The following is a 19,904-nucleotide window of genomic DNA, read 5'->3' on the forward strand; positions in this document are numbered from 1 at the left end:
TCTTGTTTACAGGCTTTGTGAAAACAAACTCATTTATTTTGTCAAAAAAAACAAACTTTTTTTGTTGTACAAATTTTATTTTAAATAAATGTAATTTGAGAAACATTCTTTGGTCATTTGGAGTGTCATCGTCATCACAATGAAGGCATTCTAATGTTAAGCATCTTATGACAGGAGAGGGGAAAAAAACAAAACAGTCAAAATGAAATCTAAAGTGCAGTGAAAGTCCTGAGCATATACATACAATATATCTTAACATAACGTAAAATGTATAATGAAATTTATCATACAGAATCTAGAATTAGTATTTTCTCAACAGCGTACAAATCTGAACGCAGAGTCGACAAACCGTTGTTTACCTCTTCAGGGATTTGTATTGTTTGAATGAAACTCTCTCAGTGCAGTTGCATTGGCATAGATCATGTCTGAATTCTCATATATGTTCTCTTCAGGCTTCTGATTCAGCTGCAGAGAGTTCATGATGCATTGGTGCAAGAAGACGTACTGGGACTGAAAAGGAAGACACCAGAGTTACTGACGAGCATAACTTTACTCCTAACTTATGACTTGTACCTTTTGACAAGCATAACTTATGAGTTGAGTGCGTTTACATGCACACAGTATTCTGATTGACACTTATCCTCGCTGTTATTCAGGATGACATGTTTCCTGCATCAATCCTGAGCAAAATGTCACCATGGAAATGGAGCATACGCAGACAGCAAATAGTAAACAGGATAGGTGTTTACATGCTGCGGTATTCTGGTTAACATTGGCATATATTTAAGACATTTTTTTCGCTGTCAAAATAACCGAGCTCTTGCTACAAGGACTTAACTTTCAAATGACCATCACAACTTTAAAATGTTTTTAGAAGTTGTGTTTTTTTTTGTTTTTTTTAAATATTGAACCAAATTGTATTATGAGTTAAAAAGTAAAAAAAAAAATTTGTAGAGGTCAGGTAGGAGCTATGTGGATGTGCATGCATTTAAAAAATTTTAAGGGCTAGGACTAGACGGAAATAATGTGAACATGAAACATACATGTCCACTTGGCTCAGTTGTTACCAATACCAATGCAAACAAACCATTCACAGCTTCACAATTTATTACATGGAAATCTTGTGTAGCTGTCGCATACGCGTATATATTTCTTTAGAGAAATAAATCAACGCATAAAGCGGCGGTGGCTCAGCCTGAAGCCGCTTTATGGTCAAATGTTTACCTCTGTCTGCACCATGAGTGGTCGACTCTGTCTAATCTTCTGCACAAAGGCAGCGATGCCCACTGCCCTTTCTGCTTCAAGCTGCTGGAGCAGCACATCCAGGGCGATGATGGTGCCTGTCCTCCCCACACCAGCGCTGACAGACAGAAAGGCAACAAAGCAAAGGTAAGCAGTTAGTGCCAGGTAACATAATCAGCTTTAGGGAGTCTTGGAGTTTTAAGAGTAAATTTTCTCATTCTCATTTTCATGTAGGGGTGAGATGAGGCTCTAGGTTGACCCACAGTTGCAAAAGTAGGGTTTTCTAATGACAGTGAGCAACCTTTTTTTCTGACAACCTTGTAACACACCACTTATATTAAAAAAAAGTAAAAGTTATTAAGATCAGTATTTAATGTATTTTTAAAGTTATACTGAACAAAAATATAAACGCAACCCTTTTGTTTTTGCTCCCATTTTTCATGAGTTGAAATAAAAGATCTAAGACTTTCTATGCACACAAAAGGCTTATTTCTCTCAAATGTTGTTCACAGATTTGTTTAAATCCGTGTTAGTGAGCACTTCTCCTTTGCCAAGATAATCCATCCACCTGACAGGTGTGGCATATCAAGATGCTGAGTAAACAGCATGATTATTGCACAGGTGTGCCTTGGGCTGGTCACAATAAAAGGTCACTCTAAAATGTGCAGTTTTATCACACAACACAATGTTCGGGTGGCTGGTCTCAGATGATCTCGCAGGTGAAGAAGCCGGATGTGGAGGTCCTGGGCTGGTGTGGTTACACGTGGTCTGCGGTTGTGAGGCCGGTTGGATGTACTGCCAAATTCTCGGAAACAACACTGGAGACGGCTTATGGTAGTGAAATGAACATTCAATTCACAGGCAACAGCTCTGGTGGACATTCCTGCAGTCAGCATGCCAAATGCACACTCCTCAAAACTTGCGACAACTGTGGCATTGTGTTGTGTGATAAAACTGCACATTTTAGAGTGGCCTTTTATTGTGACCAGCCCAAGGCACACCTGTGCAATAATCATGCTGTTTAATCAGCATCTTGATATGCCACACCTCTCAGGTGGATGGATTATCTTGGCAAAGGAGAAGTGCTCACTAACATGGATTTAAACAAATTTGTGAACAAACTTTGAGAGAAATAAGCCTTTTGTGTGCATAGAAAAAGTCTTAGATCTTTTATTTCAACTCATGAAAAATGGGAGCAAAAACAAAGGTGTTGCGTTTATATTTTTGTTCAGTATAGATACGATGCAATGAGCTACTCTTTTTTTGGTCTCTGTCTAATATGATTCCTTTACTTAATGTAGAGCATGGCACCAAGACAGCCAGAGTTAGGACTTTACTTCCATCTGGGGCCACCCATGCTAAAAAAAAATGTATGCTCTCATGGGACTGTATGGTGTTTTGCATAAAAGCAGCCAGCAAATTTTGCAGGTTTCTCCCCCAGGAGCCCAGAGTGGGAACCAGTCTTGTACTGTACCTGCAGTGGACCACAGTGGGTGCGCCATCCCCTTCATTCTCTATGTGTTGTCTAACCAGTCCTCTGAACCAGATCAGGGCCTCCGTGCCTTCTGGGACTCCATGGTCAGGCCAGGCGGTGAAGTGGAAGTGCTTCACTGTGCGCTCCTCGGAGGTTTGCTTCTGTGAAGGAGAGGAATTCAAATGAGTGCCTGTCCTAGGCTAATATAATGTCAGTACATGATGATAATAATAGTCATCATCATCATATACAACACCTATAAAGACAACAAACATTAGCTGCTTTTAAGGCAAAGGTACTAAAATTCACACACAAATCTCCTTAATGACATGTAAAAGCAAAAGTCATCCAGTGTTTTTCTATAAACAGCGATTTGTAATGCAGTGTTTGACACAGACTCGATCACCACTTTCATTCACTTTGATTTGCTTGGGAGGTTACAGTAATACCAAACTAATTTGATGACGTCAGCGTCTAGATTTAGATTTTACTGATGTTTCGTACATTTTTCACCCCAAATTCCCTCAACGTCCAGTCGGGCTCCCTCTGCTCAGATTGGACGGTGACCAACAGTTCTCCGAAAAGGCAAGGAGTGCAGTCTAGAGGCCAGTATTGTTCACACTTGGCCTACAGGAAAAGGAGACATTTAAAAGAGAAGGTCATGGTTTTCTCTGTTAGGGCTATATAAAGGTTTCACAATTTGGAAAAACAATACATTGTAACTTGTAGACATTAAGTTTTGGCATAATTTTGCTTTTGGTTCTGTAAGTTGTGATGCTGTAAGGAATAGGATATGAGAGACTGGATGTGTGAGACAGATGGGAAGCATAGAATGTTGCTGATGAGCCAAAAGTAAAATTATTCCGGTATTGTCCTTGCACCACATTATCTATTCTACACATCAAAATCAAAATCAAACTCTGAGAGTGTAAAAAGCAACTCTATGTAAATCCACATGCATCAGAGTTAATTTAAGACTTTTGATAGTTTTGAACAGCCGCCCCAGAGCCATATCAGCTCTATAAGTGGACACACAAATCTTCAATCAACACCTGTCAACTAAAAATAACTGTCCCTGAAAAATCAATATTTAATAACACTGGAAAATGTACTGCGTGCACAACAGGACATTTACATTGATTTCTCGTAATCCGTTTATAACCCATCGGCCATATAAGAGCAAATGATTTACAATGGATCACTAAGGTTTTAAGGTTGTAGCTAATTCCCTAAAAATGTGACAATACAACTTAAACATTCCTGTAGACTCACCCGTCCACCCTCAGTGCAGTTGGTTACCATGACTACGCCCTTTACTCTTTGCTCCCAGATCATCCTCCAGAAGTCGTTGACAGTAGAGGGCAGAGGACCCTGGGCAGCAATGTACTGTCTGTTGCTGTTGTAGCCCTGAGAATGAGTGTCAAAGTTATCAGTGTGCACACTCCTACACTTTATTTGGCCTAGATAGTTCAATAGGAAATACAACCGCATTTGTAGTCATAAAATCTCAGAGGGTCATAAAGCATTGTATTGCGTAACATTGTTGGACTTTACGGGAATATGTGTGTACAGAGCTATTTACAACAATTTACTGGCAAATGCACTTCAGTCCAGAGTACAAATGGTTCAAGCTTATCACACGTGTCCTCTTTTATTAAACTAATATTGTGGTGAAGACAATGGGAGTCAATGTCTGCTCTAAGCTGCTTACTGTATAGAGGTGTAGTTACAGAAAGAGGTTTATGAAATGTTTGTGGCAAATATCAAGAAGTACCTACTGGCATGTAATTGGCATTAATGTAGTCAGAGTTCTCACTGTGGTTTACTGAAGTTAGCTTCACCCGAGACCAGTCATCTGGAACAAGAAAACCAAGTTTGGTTTGATCCACCGCAACAAAAGCAACATTATATGAGTAGGCAGTATAAAAGTAGGCTGAGATAGCTATCAAATAGCTCTTACTCAAAACCACAACTAAAATGAGGCACTAGATCTAGGCTTGATAAAAAATACTAGTCACTTCAAATAAGGAAGACTTACAGCTCTCTATAGCTGCTGGTAGAATGAAGGGACGAGCAGTCGGAGGACAGACTTACATGGCAGGACGTTGGTGAAACGATTCTTAGCTTTGTTGTCTGGGATTTCAGCTGTCTTGCGTGTCTGCTCCGTGCCAACAGCCATGAAGCTCTGCATAAAATATGTCAGATGACATAGCATGTGATGAAGAAATAGGTCAATAGAAAACAAATGCCACAACTATAACACATAGTCTAACAATCATATACAAAAGTCTGAGAAATACACTTTTGGCTACCTCATATTCCTCGCTGAAACCTCTGTTCTGATCCGCACTCATTTGGCGGAAGTGGTCTGGAAACTTCTCTACAGAAATAGGTCTGAAACAACACAATAAATAATTAAAATCTATGTCACTTTGTATACCTGAGTTGTACCAGCCTTTTTTTTTTTACTTTTTATGTTTATGAACACATTGTGAGTGTTGGAGAGTGACGTTAACAATGTGTAGAATAGATGAAATGCATACATAGATTTGCTTCTAGATGGTTTGGTGCCACCGTGCAAATTTTTGTTTTGGCTGTGGGAGGGAAGCAGAGAGGAATAATTGATTAACTGATAGACTCGATACATTTCAGGGAGATGATCTACATTTAGTATTGTTACTGAGGCAGCACCAACCTGAGAAAATCTCGGTTCCGACGCCAAATGAAGACAGCCAGACAAACTAAGATGCAAAAAAGCAGCACACCAAGTACAGCCCCTGCGATGACCCCTATAGGAAATAAAACTAGGCTTAAGTGCTCTGTAGCATTGCTGATACTCAACACAGCGTGGCCCTATTCACATTCACATCACAGTCACATTATCTTCATTGTCCCACCGGGATAAATTTTGGTTGCAGAGGACAGGGTTAAAAATAACCCTGAAATAAACATGATATAGTACTCAGGACACTCAACAAAGTTAATCAGTGGCCATACAGCTAATGGCAAACTTCAGAACAATGAGGATAAAGTGGGAATCTCTTTTTCAAAATATACGACAGGAAAGAAACTATTGGAATTCTATTTCTTGAGCAATAAATCTACTGTCACTCACCCCTTGGATCAGTGCGACAGTCAAAAACGAGGGATTTACTCCTCAAGGGCCCAGAGAGTGTAGCCAGAGACACTTTGTACACCTTTGCAGGTTGAAATCCAGATATTTGGGTTTCCAGTTTCCCATTTCTGCTCACATTGTAAGTATCCCCTGTCACGTTCACCTCCACACCAGTCCACACACCCTCCGGCACATCCCAGCGGATTAAAATAGAGTAGCCAGCAGCCCAGTAGTCACAGTGAGCGTTTATATCTGGAGGAACTGATTAAAACAAGCAGGGAAACAGTTTTTACAATACACTATTATCTGTAAATAACAGTATATTTGTGTGTTTATGTGTTTAGTTTAGGGCAACACAGATTTGTGTACTTTTCAGTACAACATATATTGACACACATACAACATACACAACATATGCTGTTATTAATATGTGGTGTGTTGGAAAGCAACACAAATGTGCGATGTTCCAAACTAAACACACAGATGTGTTGAAAATTCCAAATTTTTTAATGTGTAACCAGAATGTAACCTCTGGTTTTCTGATGTCTAAGACAACAGAGATATGTCTGTCTCTCTCTAAATTCTGGATGAAAGTACTTTGTAAATCTACTCATCATATAACGTCAGGCAGTGGTTTAGTTAAAATGCCATAAGAACATCTTTAAAATCTAACACAAACATTGCGAAACACTGTCCTAGTATTTGATTACTTTTGTGGGAAATATGGACAGATGCTTGGTTAATGTGGTACGTCAGATTTGGACTCACTGATTGGCAGCATGTGATTACACTGTAGAAGGCGCTCTGAAGGGGTGTCGTAGAAAAGAGACACCTCATACGTAGAGCCGGGATACAGGTCAGTAAACGACACATCAGCACCTACAGGACTGAGATGAAGTCCGGATCCATTAGTGGCTGTTGCATTAGAGAACAAACCCTCGATCCTCCCTTGGATTGATGAGTTGGTAACATGCCAGGGTGAGGCGGCACAGTCTATGGCTGAAAGGAATGGAAAAACAATTGCATATATTAGTCTTCACTTGTCGATATTAGCAAATGTTTCTATAAAAACGACTGAAATGAACAACTGGAGCAAAGCTTACTGAACACATAAGACTTTCTTATCAGGAAAAGGAAAAAAGAAATCCTTTGACAACAGTTTTTGAGATTTGTCCAAGACAGCAGACCAGTTTACCTGTTATTATGAAGCCTGTGTAGGCAGTGCTTTTGACTTCAAAGAACACAGTGGACAGGTTGAATGGATACTTTGTTCCAGCACTGAGAGATGAGACTCGGAATGTCACAACATCCGAGGATGAAGACCTTGGGTCAATGGGTACATCATCCCCATTAATTTCAAGCAAGTAGGTGTAGACATGCATCTTGTCCCACTTCAGTATTGCACTGGTCACAGAGCGTTCAATCACACGGACAGAAGCCACTTTCAAGGGAACTGATGAAAAGATGAAAAGAAGAAAAGGCTTCACTCACTACCAAATTCAAGGAAGTTTTCACAGATTTTCACTGTAACACATATTAGAGTATCAATGTGAATGTGTGCCATGACTTGGCAACCACATTTGGCATATGACTATGAGATTTCCTTGCAAGAAAGGTAAAATTAGAGCAATTTTGAAAACATGGATTTTAAAAAATTCATTCTAATTTAAAGATGAAGTATGATTAATTTGTTATTAAATGTTTTTGCAATTTAACCAATCCTTTACACACTAGATTTTTCTGTAATTTGGAATTTTACGCTTTCAAATTTTTTTTTTTAATTCCCACTCGACTTTGATAGAAAAGAGTACTTTGCGTAGATTTTAGATCAAAAATCTCAAATAAATCTTTTGAAATTTTGAATTTATTTTGTAGCACAGGAAAATATGAAAAAATCAAGGGAGGTAATACTTTTCTAGCCACTGCAGTTCCATAACTACATAAAATGAAATCAACCCAAATATCTTACCAGTGACTGCAGTAAGGCTTAATCCACTGCTACTGACATTTTCAAATACAACAACGACGACAAAATTATATTCAGTCCCAGCAGTGAGAGAAGAGACCACATGTTCAACTGATGCCGCTCCATCAGATGCATTGATGTTCATGATGTTGTCATTGTCATTATACTGTAGCGTGTATGTTGAGATGTTCGCCACCTTGTCCCATTGCAGACTTATACTAGTCTCATTTCGTCCTAACACCGTCACTTTCTGTACATTTTCAGGAGCTGAGAGAGAAGAAGAGCATCATTAGAGCACACACAGTTGTTGTTGTGGAGAACAAGTTGACAGAAGAAACAAGAGGATTTTTGTGCTATTCTTTACAAAGTTTAATTCTCTTCCAACACCTTATTTTAACAGTCAATAATATCAAGTCAACAACATCCATCTGCTTACTGAGAAACTATAAATTGTGTATCGATACAGACTTCTGTCCATCTCTTGTTGAGAATCAGCTGCCTTCTAGTTCACCACGACTACATGAGATGAAAAACACCCAAATATCTTACTAGTGACTGCAGTGATTCTTGCTCCGCTGCTTTTGGCACTTTCAAACACGGTGTAGAGAGTGAAATCATATTTAGTCTGAGCAGTAAGAGATGACACCGTATGTTGAACTGATGCATTAGATGCAGTGATGATAGTGTCATTGTCATTATACTGCAGCCTGTATTTGGAGATGTTTGCCACCGTATCCCATTGCAGAGTTATACTAGTCACAGTTTGTTGTAGCACTGTCACTTTCTGTACATTTTCAGGAGCTGAGAGAGAAGAAGAGTTGACAGTCTTCATTAGAGGACACACAGTTATACTGGGGAACAACAAAAAAACAAAAAAAAGACAGGTTTTCCCTACAGAATTTTTAGTCATTTTAGTGCTATTCTTTACAGTTCGATTCCCTTCCAGCATCTGCTCACTGAGAAACGATAAATTGCATATCAATACAGACTTCTGTCCATGCTCTTGTTGTTGGGAATCAGTTGCTTTCTAGTTCACCATAACTACATGAGATGAAAACAACCCAAATTTCTTACCAGTGACTGCAGCGATTCTTGCTCCACTGCTCTTGGCATTTCCAAACACAGTGAGGAGAATGAAATCATATTTAGTCTGAGCAGAAAGAGGAGAGACCACATATTCCCCTGATGCCACCCCAGCAGGTACAGTGATGTTAATTTCATTGCCATTATACTGTAGCGTGTATGTTGGGATGTTTGCCACTTTATCCCATCGGAGAGTTATACTGGTCTCATTTTGTTCTGACGCCATCAAATTCTTAACATTTTCAGGAGCTGAGAGAGAAAAAGAGTTGACAGTCTTCATTAGAGGACACACAGTTATAGTGGGGAACAAATTGTGGCAGAAATTGTTAAAATAAAAAACAACACAGGATTTCCCTCCAGAATCTTTAGCAATTTGTGTGCTATTCTTCACAAAGCAAGAGTTTCATTCCCTTCCAGCATCTGCCCACTGAGAAACTATAAATTGCATATCAATACAGACTTCTGTCCATGCTCTTGTTGTTGGGAATCAGTTGCTTTCTGGTTCACCATAACTACATGAGATGAAAACAACCCAAATTTCTTACCAGTGACTGCAGTGATTCTTTCTCCACTGCTTGGGACAATTCCAAACACGGTGAGGAGAGTGAAATCATATTCAGTCTGAGCAGTAAGAGGAGAGACCACATATTCCCCTGATGCCACCCCAGCAGGTACAGTGATGTTAATTTCATTGCCATTATACTGTAGCGTGTATGTTGGGATGTTTGCCACTTTATCCCATCGGAGAGTTATACTGGTCTCATTTTGTTCTGACGCCATCAAATTCTTAACATTTTCAGGAGCTGAGAGAGAAAAAGAGTTGACAGTCTTCATTAGAGGACACACAGTTATAGTGGGGAACAAGTTGTGGCAGAAATTGTTAAAATAAAAAACAACACAGGATTTCCCTCCAGAATCTTTAGCAATTTGTGTGCTATTCTTCACAAAGCAAGAGTTTCATTCCCTTCCAGCATCTGCCCACTGAGAAACTATAAATTGCATATCAATACAGACTTCTGTCCATGCTCTTGTTGTTGGGAATCAGTTGCTTTCTAGTTCACCATAACTACATGAGATGAAAACAACCCAAATTTCTTACCAGTGACTGCAGTGATTCTTTCTCCACTGCTTGGGACATTTCCAAACACAGTGAGGAGAGTGAAATCATATTCAGTCTGAGCAGTAAGAGGAGAGACCACATATTCCCCTGATGCCACCCCAGCAGGTACAGTGATGTCAATGTCTTTGCCATTATACTGTAGCGTGTATGTTAGGATGTCCGCCACTTTATCCCATCGGAGAGTTATACTGGTCTCATTTTGTTCTGACGCCATCAAATTCTTAACATTTTCAGGAGCTGAGAGAGAAAAAGAGTTGACAGTCTTCATTAGAGGACACACAGTTATAGTGGGGAACAAGTTGTGGCAGAAATTGTTAAAATAAAAAACAACACAGGATTTCCCTCCAGAATCTTTAGCAATTTGTGTGCTATTCTTCACAAAGCAAGAGTTTCATTCCCTTCCAGCATCTGCCCACTGAGAAACGATAAATTGCATATCAATACAGACTTCTGTCCATGCTCTTGTTGTTGGGAATCAGTTGCTTTCTAGTTCACCATAACTACATGAGATGAAAACAACCCAAATTTCTTACCAGTGACTGCAGTGATTCTTTCTCCACTGCTTGGGACATTTCCAAACACGGTGAGGAGAGTGAAATCATATTCAGTCTGAGCAGTAAGAGGAGAGACCACATATTCCCCTGACGCCACCCCAGCAGGTACAGTGATGTTAATTTCATTGCCATTATACTGTAGCGTGTATGTTGGGATGTTTGCCACTTTATCCCATCGGAGAGTTATACTGGTCTCACTTTGTCTTAACGCCATCAAATTCTTAACATTTTCAGGAGCTGAGAGAGAAAAAGAGTTGACAGTCTTCATTAGAGCAGACACAGCTGTCGTTATGGAGAACAAGTTGTGGCAGAATTTTTTCAAAAACACGGTGAAGAGAGTGAAATTATATTTAGGCCCAGCAGTGAGTTGTATGGTTTTATGTGTCAAAGGTGTTATTTTATTATTTTTTTTTATTATCCTTACTTCCCTATTTTTATCTTTTTTTATTTATTTACTAGGCAAATTATGTATTTTTGTGTTTTATGTGAAGCACATTGAATTTGCCTTGTGTATGAACTGTGCCATTTAAATTAAGTTTGTTTTGCTTTGCCTTGCCTCATAAACCCATGATATCATCATGGCTCTACTGACTAATGAAAGTTGCATTTTACTTAGCTGAGGAATAGGGCCAATTGTAACAGCTGCGACAGGTGCAGATAAATACAGCAATTTGTCAGTCATTTGCATATCACATGAAAAATACTTGGTTCAATGTGTCTATTTAATAGCCACCTACCAGTGAAAGCTGCAAATTGGTGTCCAGTGCTGTTGATTCCCTCAAACACAGTGAAGAGGGTGAAATTATATTCAGTTGCAGCAGTAAGAGATGAGACCACATATTCAACTGATGCCCCTTCATCAGGTGCAGTGACGTCCTTCATGATGATGTTGTCATTGTCATTATAATGTAGCCTGTATGTTACGATGTTCGCCACCTTTTCCCATTGCAGAGTTATACTAGTCTCATTTTGTCCTAACACCGTCACTTTCTGTACATTTTCAGGAGCTGAGAGAGAAAAAGAGTCGACAGTTTTCATTAGAGCACACACAGCTGTTAGTAGCGGAGAACAAGCTGTGGCATAATTTGTTAAAAAAAAAAAATGATGTGACTTACAAATCAAGAGTTTCATTCCCTTCCAACATCTAATTTTGAACAGTCAATGATATCAAGTGAACAACAGCCATCTGCTTACTGAGAAACTATAAACTGCATATCTCTGTCAGTACTGTACTGTACAGTAGAGCGTAAAGTGAGGATGAGTGTGAGACTAAAATATCACACTAAATTGTCATTATGTAATTTCCACAAAGTCTGTCCTACACAAAAAAGGAAATACAGACACATCATCACCACCACCCAAATATAAAGGTCAGCGACTCATACTTACGTGTTGATGTTGTTGTTGTTGCTGCTGCTGTTGTGGCTGTTGGTACTGATGTGCTGGTGGGTTCAATGGGACACTAAAAAACAGAATTATAGCTTTGTTAGGGTACAGAAAAGAATGATGTAATCTCAAAAAATAAAGCTTTCATTAATTTAAAATTTTCTTATTCATCTATCTATGGAACCTACAGAATTGAAGGAAATCTAATGCAATCTCTAAATATCCCACCGCAATGTCATTTCTGCTTTTTTTCTTCTCCAAGTCATGTGACTTATCCGAACTTATACCTCCCCATCTTTATTATTATCATCATTATTTTGATAATGTCAGAATAGTTTTATATCCCATAATGCAAACAGCAGAGAATGAGTTAAGCATAGAGGTCCAAAATTACCACACTTTTGAAAAGCAAATTGTTCAAAATTAATTTTTCTATCTTTTTAAATAAGTGGAGTGGTAGTCTACTTTTTAGTCAACAGTTTTCCTGAGCGAGGGCTAAAATCTTTATCACAATCTAGCTCAGAAAAACAAATGTAGCTATGATGGTAATATGCAGCTTACAGGAAACCTCAAGAGTCCTCATTACAATATGTAAATTATGGCCCACGACTTGGTGTAGCTCTGTCTTTTGTTAGATCCTTTTTCTATTATTATTGTGTCAGAGGGAGGAAATAGGGAGGAAATGTACTGAAAATGTATTTTTTGGCTGATAGATGGGTTGACAAAAAGACTAAATGTGTTTTTACACCATGACAATACATGGACTATTCAGATGTACTTGCCTTTTTGCCAAATTTATAGCAAAAAAAGTAGTAAAATACATTCATAAAATGCACATTACACAATACATAAAGTACACATTCCACACTTGTTGAGCTGAAATAGCACATTAAATAACCTAAAATATCTCTCATGGGCTACATTTATTCCGCCATTGTAATATTGAAATTAACATTCCATATCTAGTAATAAATATAATACAAAACGGTATATACGGCTACATCATTCAATATTATCTAGAATATATTGATACAAATATAGCACATGTTGGAGACACATTTTCCTTTATCTTTCTCAGTAAGTTGTTTCCTCAGTCATGCTTCTGTTTCTCTAAGGAAGTTAGCAAGAATAGATTACTGGAAACCACATGGACAAAAAGTGTGCATTCATATTTCAGAGTGTGAAAAAGTCCATCAGCCCTGTGTTGTACACTGAATAGAATTTGGTTGTTTTGTTTTCTTTACATACAGATATCTCAGACTACTGACAGAGATGCTGTTCAGAAGACTTCTCAAAAGACAACACACAATCAAGACTGAATTTTGTGTATACAGCTTATAGGTTTCAACAATTAAATTCTACCATGCATGTTATTTTCATTATGACTTTGTTTTGGTTTCTTTTGTCACAGACAATGTTCCACTGACAAACAAAAGCTGTGAATTCTGATCGCAATCAAAGTGAGAAGACAAAAACTTACCCAAAGTGAAGTCAGGAAGAGACACAGCAGCAAGTGGACTGAGTCGATTTTGAAATATTTCATCATTGTTCAGCTCTATTAAGCTACAGACATATTATGAACTTGTTGATTTCCCTTCGTTTGCTGCGCAAAGACCAACTCTTAGGTTTTTACTGTCAGTACTACCAACAGTGTGTTGACAAAAAAAAACAGCACCAAAGGTTGAGAAAGAATTTCTTCGTGGCTGGGGTGAAGAAATCCAATATTTACTTAATACCACCTATGTTGACTTTTAATTCTCAACCATATCCTCCTCCTGGTCACCTCTGATCCCCTCTCATAGTCCTCAGTGACTTGGTATACTGCTACTTCTCTTTTTTGGCCTGGTAAGGCCACAGGGACCTTTGCCCCGCCTGTTACTTCCTTATTAACGGTCATAATGTTGTCACTTGTGAAAGGTGCGTCAATCAAGCACATTTTTGTTTGGTTTATATGTTTATTAGTTGTAATTGCTGAATGTCTGCTGTGTGTTTGTCAGTATCAGTGCATGAACTTGTGAATGCCTGTGTGTCTTTGTGATGTATAAAAAAGTGAAGATTTTTCTATCTGCAATGGACCCTGACAAAGGTTTTAAATATTGCACAGGAAAAATTTAAATTAACAAAATGTAAATTAATTAATTTTAATCATTTGTCAAAATCACTGTCTAGTCTGTTCAGTGTTGCTGGTTTCAGAGAACGGTAGACTTGGTTTCGGTTTCTTCACATTATCTCAAGAGAAGTGTTATTCATAGCACTGTTGTGGTTTACAGCTATAACACTATAAGGAACTGGAAACAGAGAACCTCTCCAACACAGCTTCAACACGCTGAAAGTCATTCAATTATTTACATGCACTGCCTCATATTATGAAGTGGAGGGCAATGAAAATGCTGGTGTGTCAGACAACTTTTACCATTAGGGAAACAGGAGGAGGAAGTTAAGTTTCATAAAAATTAGTTGCTATGCAATATAATTTTAACCAGTGGGCTCCCACTTTTTTAACAGAATAGATGCATTGAGGTACTATCTTAGACATTCATCAAATACAAGCTTATTTATTCAAATTTCACTTGACATACACGCACACCTGTCACCTAAACACTGCACCTGTATGGAAATGGCCTGAGACTAAAAACATGTTGTGCCCTGTTGTGATTAGTATCCCCAGTATTTTTTTTTTTTTTGCCATTTCTGCTTCATCACAGTCACAGTAGAGAGAGACAGGAAAGAGAGAGGAGATGACATGTGGCAAAGGGCACAGGCCGGATTCGAAACAATGCTGCTGCGATTAGGACTTATCCTTAATGGTATGCGCTCTATGGTTGAGCTACCAAGACGCTCCATGCCCAGTATTTTAATATCTCCATTCAGCCCTGGACTTCCTAAACCTAACAATCTAACAACCTAGTAATTTTTTTTTTATATACAGTATTTAAATAAGCATGTGTCTTGGTACATGAAAGCAAATCCACATGGGATACAAAATTCCTGGCCTCATCATGGAAGCTATATTATCCACTACAGCAATTTTTTAGAAATCTTATTTTAACCAGGTACAGTAAATTGACATAGAATTCATTCTTATTTACAGCAATGGACTGAAGGAGTAGCCTGGCTGCAGGGGGAGGGAGGGTTGCACACATACACCTGGAAGTTGCCCAGTACAATAAAACGTAAAGCATATAAATAAAAGGTTGTTGAGGGAGGATATGATATGTCCCATTCACTTCCCCCACCCAGACTTTGCATACCCCACAGATGGTCCACAGATTTAAATAGATGATCAACCAGTCACAAGCTAACCTCTAGGCTACTGCTGCCCCTCTATAGTTGCAGGAGTAATACAAGGAAAACAGTACAGTTTTTAAACAGTAGAAAGACAACAACAAATAGCATAATCAAGGGAAAAATACTGCATATACTAAAAACTCTATAAGCAAAACATTGTAAATAAAATGAAGACAAAGCCTAATGATTGTACAAAGACAGAAAAGGTAATAAATGAACTCTCTCAATCCTGATTATGGCATAGCTGAACACACAGTTAGAGGAGAGAATACCACTCAATTTAAGAATTTATTTGACATTATACCTGATATCACAAGTGTAAGTCCTACATCTCTGGACTGGGGCTTTGGGGAAGAGTTATCATGTTCACAAATTGGACTGATTGGACTGTCTTTGACCATACAAATTTCAGACATTAATTCTTAATTAATTAATTCAGAAAAACTCAGAAAATACTTGAGTGGATCCAGCTATTTGAGTCAGTATATCATCAGCAGCATCTATGCCAATTCTTTTCAAATGTCAAGGTGATTTATGGGTCTGGCCCTGCTACCCTCCATATTGCACAATAGTATGAAAACAATTCATTTGTTCCTGCAGAAACAAAGGCCTGGATACAACAGGAAATTGTATTGCTCAACGGTCATTTTATGTAGATTGTGTTCTCCTGTCTACTGTAAGTAGATGGTTCCACTATTTTGGTTTGTTTATATTACTTTACCCCCTTCACTACCAATAACCCTAACCAGGGTCCTTATCCCACACCCACCATTATGGCTATTTCTATATTTTTGCCACTGTCCTTTTCCTGCTGTGTCTTTCATTTGTCTTGATTATGAAACACTTTGTAAACTTTGTTTTAGAAAAGCGCTGTACAGATAAAGTTATCATCATGATTTAGTTATTATAGGACAGTCAGTCATACTAAACATTACTTGCTGGGTCACAGATTCTAGGTAGGAGGATTTCCCAACTGCTATAAATATCAGTGACATGTAATAATTTGGTACACTGTGCAAATACAAACAAGATGTAAGCATGGGTGTATTTTCATAATATATGAGGGTTTTTTGTTCTTGTGTAAGCAAGGGTTTAACTCTCAGTTTCCCATTCAGAAATACTGTAATGCACTAGGGAAACGACTATGGTGCAGTATATGGTCACTTTTATACAGCCTTATTAAAACTCTGAATCATCATTTATTTTCCTTTTTGATTTGGTTTAGGTTGAGATGGGAAATTGTCTGAAACATGCTATGCGTCCCCAACACAAGAGGTGGCGGTAGATCTCTGTGTATTACCTCAGCTACATAATCACGACTAGATAAACTAACGTTAGATCAACTGGCTAGCTGCAAGGACAGCTGGTTCATGGAGTAAACAAAGATCGTAGTACAAACGAGAAGAGAGTGTAGCCAGATACAGTATTTTCAAGGTGGACTAGTTACTTTCCCAGAGCGGGTGAGTGACAAAGACAAGGCCTGATAAATACAAAAAAATAAACTGTAGCAAGACTCCGATTCAGACGGTGTAACAGTGTGTCTGGTGTTGTTTACGTAGATAACCTAGCTAGCTAGCTAACTAGTTACAGTCCGAGTGCACTTTAAAAATTAGCTAAGCAACGTTAGCTAACAAGCTGTGTTAGCTTGCTTGAAACCAAGATAGTTGATAGTAGATAGTTATTGTGTTCGGTTGTTTCACCGAACAACGACGACAGATAATTCAGCTTTGTTTGGGTAACGTCGCTTTTATCCTAGATGGACTAACGTAACGTTACGTTACATAACCTAACCAAGCTAGCTAGTTACATATCAGGCTAACGTTAAGGTAACACTAACGTTATGTTCAATTTGCTAACGTAAGAGAAACAGCTGCGATCTGACTGACACAACCCACCTGCACCCACTTCACACCATGACACATGACTTCTGTCTGGTTGATGTTTTATAGAAGCCTTTAACATCGGATACTTAAAGCTGGCTAGCGAGAAAAGTGCAGAGCTTCTGTCAACTTTCCCCAGAAGGCGTTTTAAACGTTATCGTTATCTAGCTTGCTGACAAAAGAAATATTGTCCGGGTTCAGGTGAGAAAGGGGATTTCTGTTTCTTCAGGACTGTTAACGTTACCTGTTATCGTAGGACTTAACAGCAACTTTAACGTTTGCTCTAGGATAGCTTCGGGTAACATACATTTAATGTGGGGTACATGAAACTTACCTCTCTGGGATTATCGCTTGACTGGCAGTCGTCTAGCCTAACACTACCATATTTTGCTAGTGTTCATCCTAATAACTTTTTTTTGTTTAAATTTTGTGTCACTTAGAAATGCAGTCCCTGGTGAAACACAACCTCCACGCGGAGAGCGAGGCAGACATCAACAAACTTACCAACGTGAAGCTGACAGCATCCTACACCTATCTTGCTCTGGTATGATTTCTCTAACTATAATACACAGCAGTTGAGTACCTAATGATATATATATGTTATGCAATGCAATGTATTTGATTCCTGTCATTGCACTGATACCAAAATGTTTACAGTAATTATTTCATTTCATTGTTGTTGGGGATCGCCTCGACCCTTCTTATCACTTGTGTCTGCACTATATTTTCTTGGTATTTTGTCTTCCAGGGGATGTATTTTGACAGGGATGACGTCGCCTTGCCAAATTTCTCCACTTTTTTCCTGGAGCGTTCAGTGAAGGAGAGGGACCAGGCAGAGAAGCTGCTGGAATATCAGAACATGAGAGGGGGCCAGATTTTGCTTCAGACCATTGCGGTGAGTCCACAATTTTTGTTTTCAAGTCAACATTGTTCTGGCTGTCAATCAGCATGATTTAATTTCCTCGTGTTTTCTTCCCAAGATTATTTCTTCCCAGCCAAGTACTGTTTGATTGTTATTCATTTATCAGTACATTTCTTTATCTAGTTTTTTAACTTTTTATTCTAGAAACCAAGTAGAGAGGATTGGAGAGGTGGCCTTGATGCAATGTCCTTTTCTCTGGACTATCAGAAGTCCCTCAACACGTGTATCATTGATGTGCACCGCAGAGCTGGTATTAACAGTGACCCTCACGTAAGTTTGACATAATATTAGATCTGGTTGTACCTGGTTTACAAGATGCCAAGTGTTTTATTTTCATTCTGCCTGCTTTAAAGGCTCATGGTTGTCCCTGAGGAAGATATTGTTACACTGGTTACACATTAAACATAAATTATTTTTGTGAGTTCAAACTATATTGAGCAACAATACAACAGTCAGAAAGATATGAGCCATGTGCTTATCTTTGTGTTCAGCCCCTACACATGCCTCCTGAGCTTCTGCTTTATCATGTCAACCGTGTGTCCTATTTTTAACACTTATGTATCCCCGTCTTACTTCCTTTTTAGCTGTGCGACTTCCTTGAGCAGCACTTCCTCACTGACAGCCATGACACCATCAAGAAGCTGGGCGACTACAACGGCAGTCTGACCCGTCTCACCTCCTCTGAGACACACGGCTCTATGGGAGAATACCTTTTTGATAAGCACACTCTTTAAGGTCCACAGTGACACAAGCTCCATATTTTAAAAGAGTGAAGGAGTCATACAGGGCATCACTCCCTCTCACACTGTGTGCCCTTTTCCGTTACAATGACTATACATCATTTTTACACCCCAAAGCTCATTCTTGTACCTACAGCACATTCATACAGAAGTGCAAAGGAGAATGACAGAAAATACCTCAATTACTGACCTCACTACTCCGTTGCTAAAAAAGTACCATGATTCTTTAGCTGTTTGAAAGAAATCACATGTTACAGTTACATATGCTCCACAAGTGTCATGCATTCCAACGTGAAATTTCTACCCTCATAACTATTTTGTAAAAGTGCATACTATTTTGGTTTGAACAAAATGTTTTGAAGAATTTAAGGTTTTGAAATTAATGGAAAAATACACATTGATTCAATTAAAATTATACAGACACCTTCCCTTTTGTATCAACTTATTTTTTACAGCAGCTCCCAGCTCTGCTACAGTTCGTGTCTAATTGTTCAGACAGATAACAGTCGTCCATATGTCATGCAGTCTAAGCACACACCCTGTGCTGTTTATAATGTCATGTCTGCACCTATAGAGCATCACAGATAACAGTGGGACTTTGGGACTGAGATGCTTACTCACTGTTGGGTGGGAGCTTAATGTTTAACATTAGTCTGCCAGACAGTCTGTGGTTAAAAAAATGTCAGTGCTGCTTTTCAGTAAATTACAGGTTATAACAAAGATGAGATTCAGCTGAATACCCATGTCAACAGAGTGCATCACAACCAGGCAAACGTCCTGTTTTGCTCTGTGTGTGTTTAAGCTGCCCTCTAGTGATACACTGCTACCAAGACAAGACATCCCAGATAAACAAGATCCTACGAATACTACAGTTGTAAAATAAAAAGATGGGATCAATAGTTGGCAAATCTCTTAGGTCAAGAAATATTCCCCTGACATAATCAAGAACATGCTAGAACAAACAAACATCATTAGGGCATAATTGAAAAGCACCTGTAACATGGGCTCTATTAACTGGCACATTACTAAAGCCATGGATGTGAGTTTAAGAGTAGTGGAAAGTCTGGAAATTAATATATCCATATCAAGTTTAACACTCAATGTCATATCTTTGAACTTGTAAGTATTTCCACA

The 19,904-nt window shown here is 38.6% G+C and overlaps 2 protein-coding genes across 8 annotated transcripts; one reads left to right on the plus strand and one right to left on the minus strand.

Annotated features, from left to right (window-relative positions):
* Window positions 1–103: 103 nt before the first annotated feature.
* On the minus strand, window positions 104–13,724 carry LOC139644074 (receptor-type tyrosine-protein phosphatase H-like). 6 transcript variants are annotated; one of them, XM_071519453.1, is made up of 22 exons: window positions 13,421–13,724; window positions 11,944–12,016; window positions 11,292–11,561; window positions 10,534–10,791; window positions 9,980–10,237; window positions 9,426–9,683; window positions 8,347–8,598; window positions 7,801–8,064; window positions 7,027–7,284; window positions 6,600–6,830; window positions 5,832–6,092; window positions 5,412–5,505; window positions 5,260–5,310; window positions 5,029–5,110; window positions 4,811–4,901; window positions 4,495–4,571; window positions 3,989–4,123; window positions 3,221–3,343; window positions 2,717–2,877; window positions 1,225–1,360; window positions 360–510; window positions 104–164 (listed from the first exon to the last, which is right to left on the minus strand). In XM_071519453.1, exons 1-21 carry the CDS (start codon window positions 13,484–13,486, stop codon window positions 364–366), a joined length of 3,546 nt encoding a protein of 1,181 aa, XP_071375554.1. In that variant the 5' UTR covers window positions 13,487–13,724; the 3' UTR covers window positions 104–164; window positions 360–363. The 6 variants fall into 6 exon arrangements, with proteins under 6 accessions (XP_071375554.1, XP_071375553.1, XP_071375555.1 ...); XM_071519452.1 differs by lacking the exon at window positions 104–164 and having other exon boundaries at window positions 353–510; XM_071519454.1 differs by lacking the exons at window positions 104–164; window positions 10,534–10,791 and having other exon boundaries at window positions 353–510.
* Window positions 13,725–16,555: 2,831 nt separating this feature from the next.
* LOC139644064 (ferritin, lower subunit) lies at window positions 16,556–19,191 on the plus strand. 2 transcript variants are annotated; one of them, XM_071519438.1, is made up of 5 exons: window positions 16,556–16,688; window positions 17,549–17,652; window positions 17,857–18,003; window positions 18,175–18,300; window positions 18,615–19,191. In XM_071519438.1, exons 2-5 carry the CDS (start codon window positions 17,551–17,553, stop codon window positions 18,762–18,764), a joined length of 525 nt encoding a protein of 174 aa, XP_071375539.1. In that variant the 5' UTR covers window positions 16,556–16,688; window positions 17,549–17,550; the 3' UTR covers window positions 18,765–19,191. The 2 variants fall into 2 exon arrangements, with proteins under 2 accessions (XP_071375539.1, XP_071375540.1); XM_071519439.1 differs by lacking the exon at window positions 16,556–16,688 and adding an exon at window positions 17,141–17,309.
* The last annotated feature ends 713 nt before the right edge of the window (window positions 19,192–19,904 follow it).

Source organism: Centroberyx affinis, unplaced genomic scaffold (assembly GCF_046629955.1).
Source record: "Centroberyx affinis isolate AG114_WGS23_722 - 3 ecotype Tasmania unplaced genomic scaffold, CSIRO-AGI_Caff_v1 ptg000697l_1, whole genome shotgun sequence".
Classification (NCBI taxonomy): domain Eukaryota; kingdom Metazoa; phylum Chordata; class Actinopteri; order Beryciformes; family Berycidae; genus Centroberyx; species Centroberyx affinis.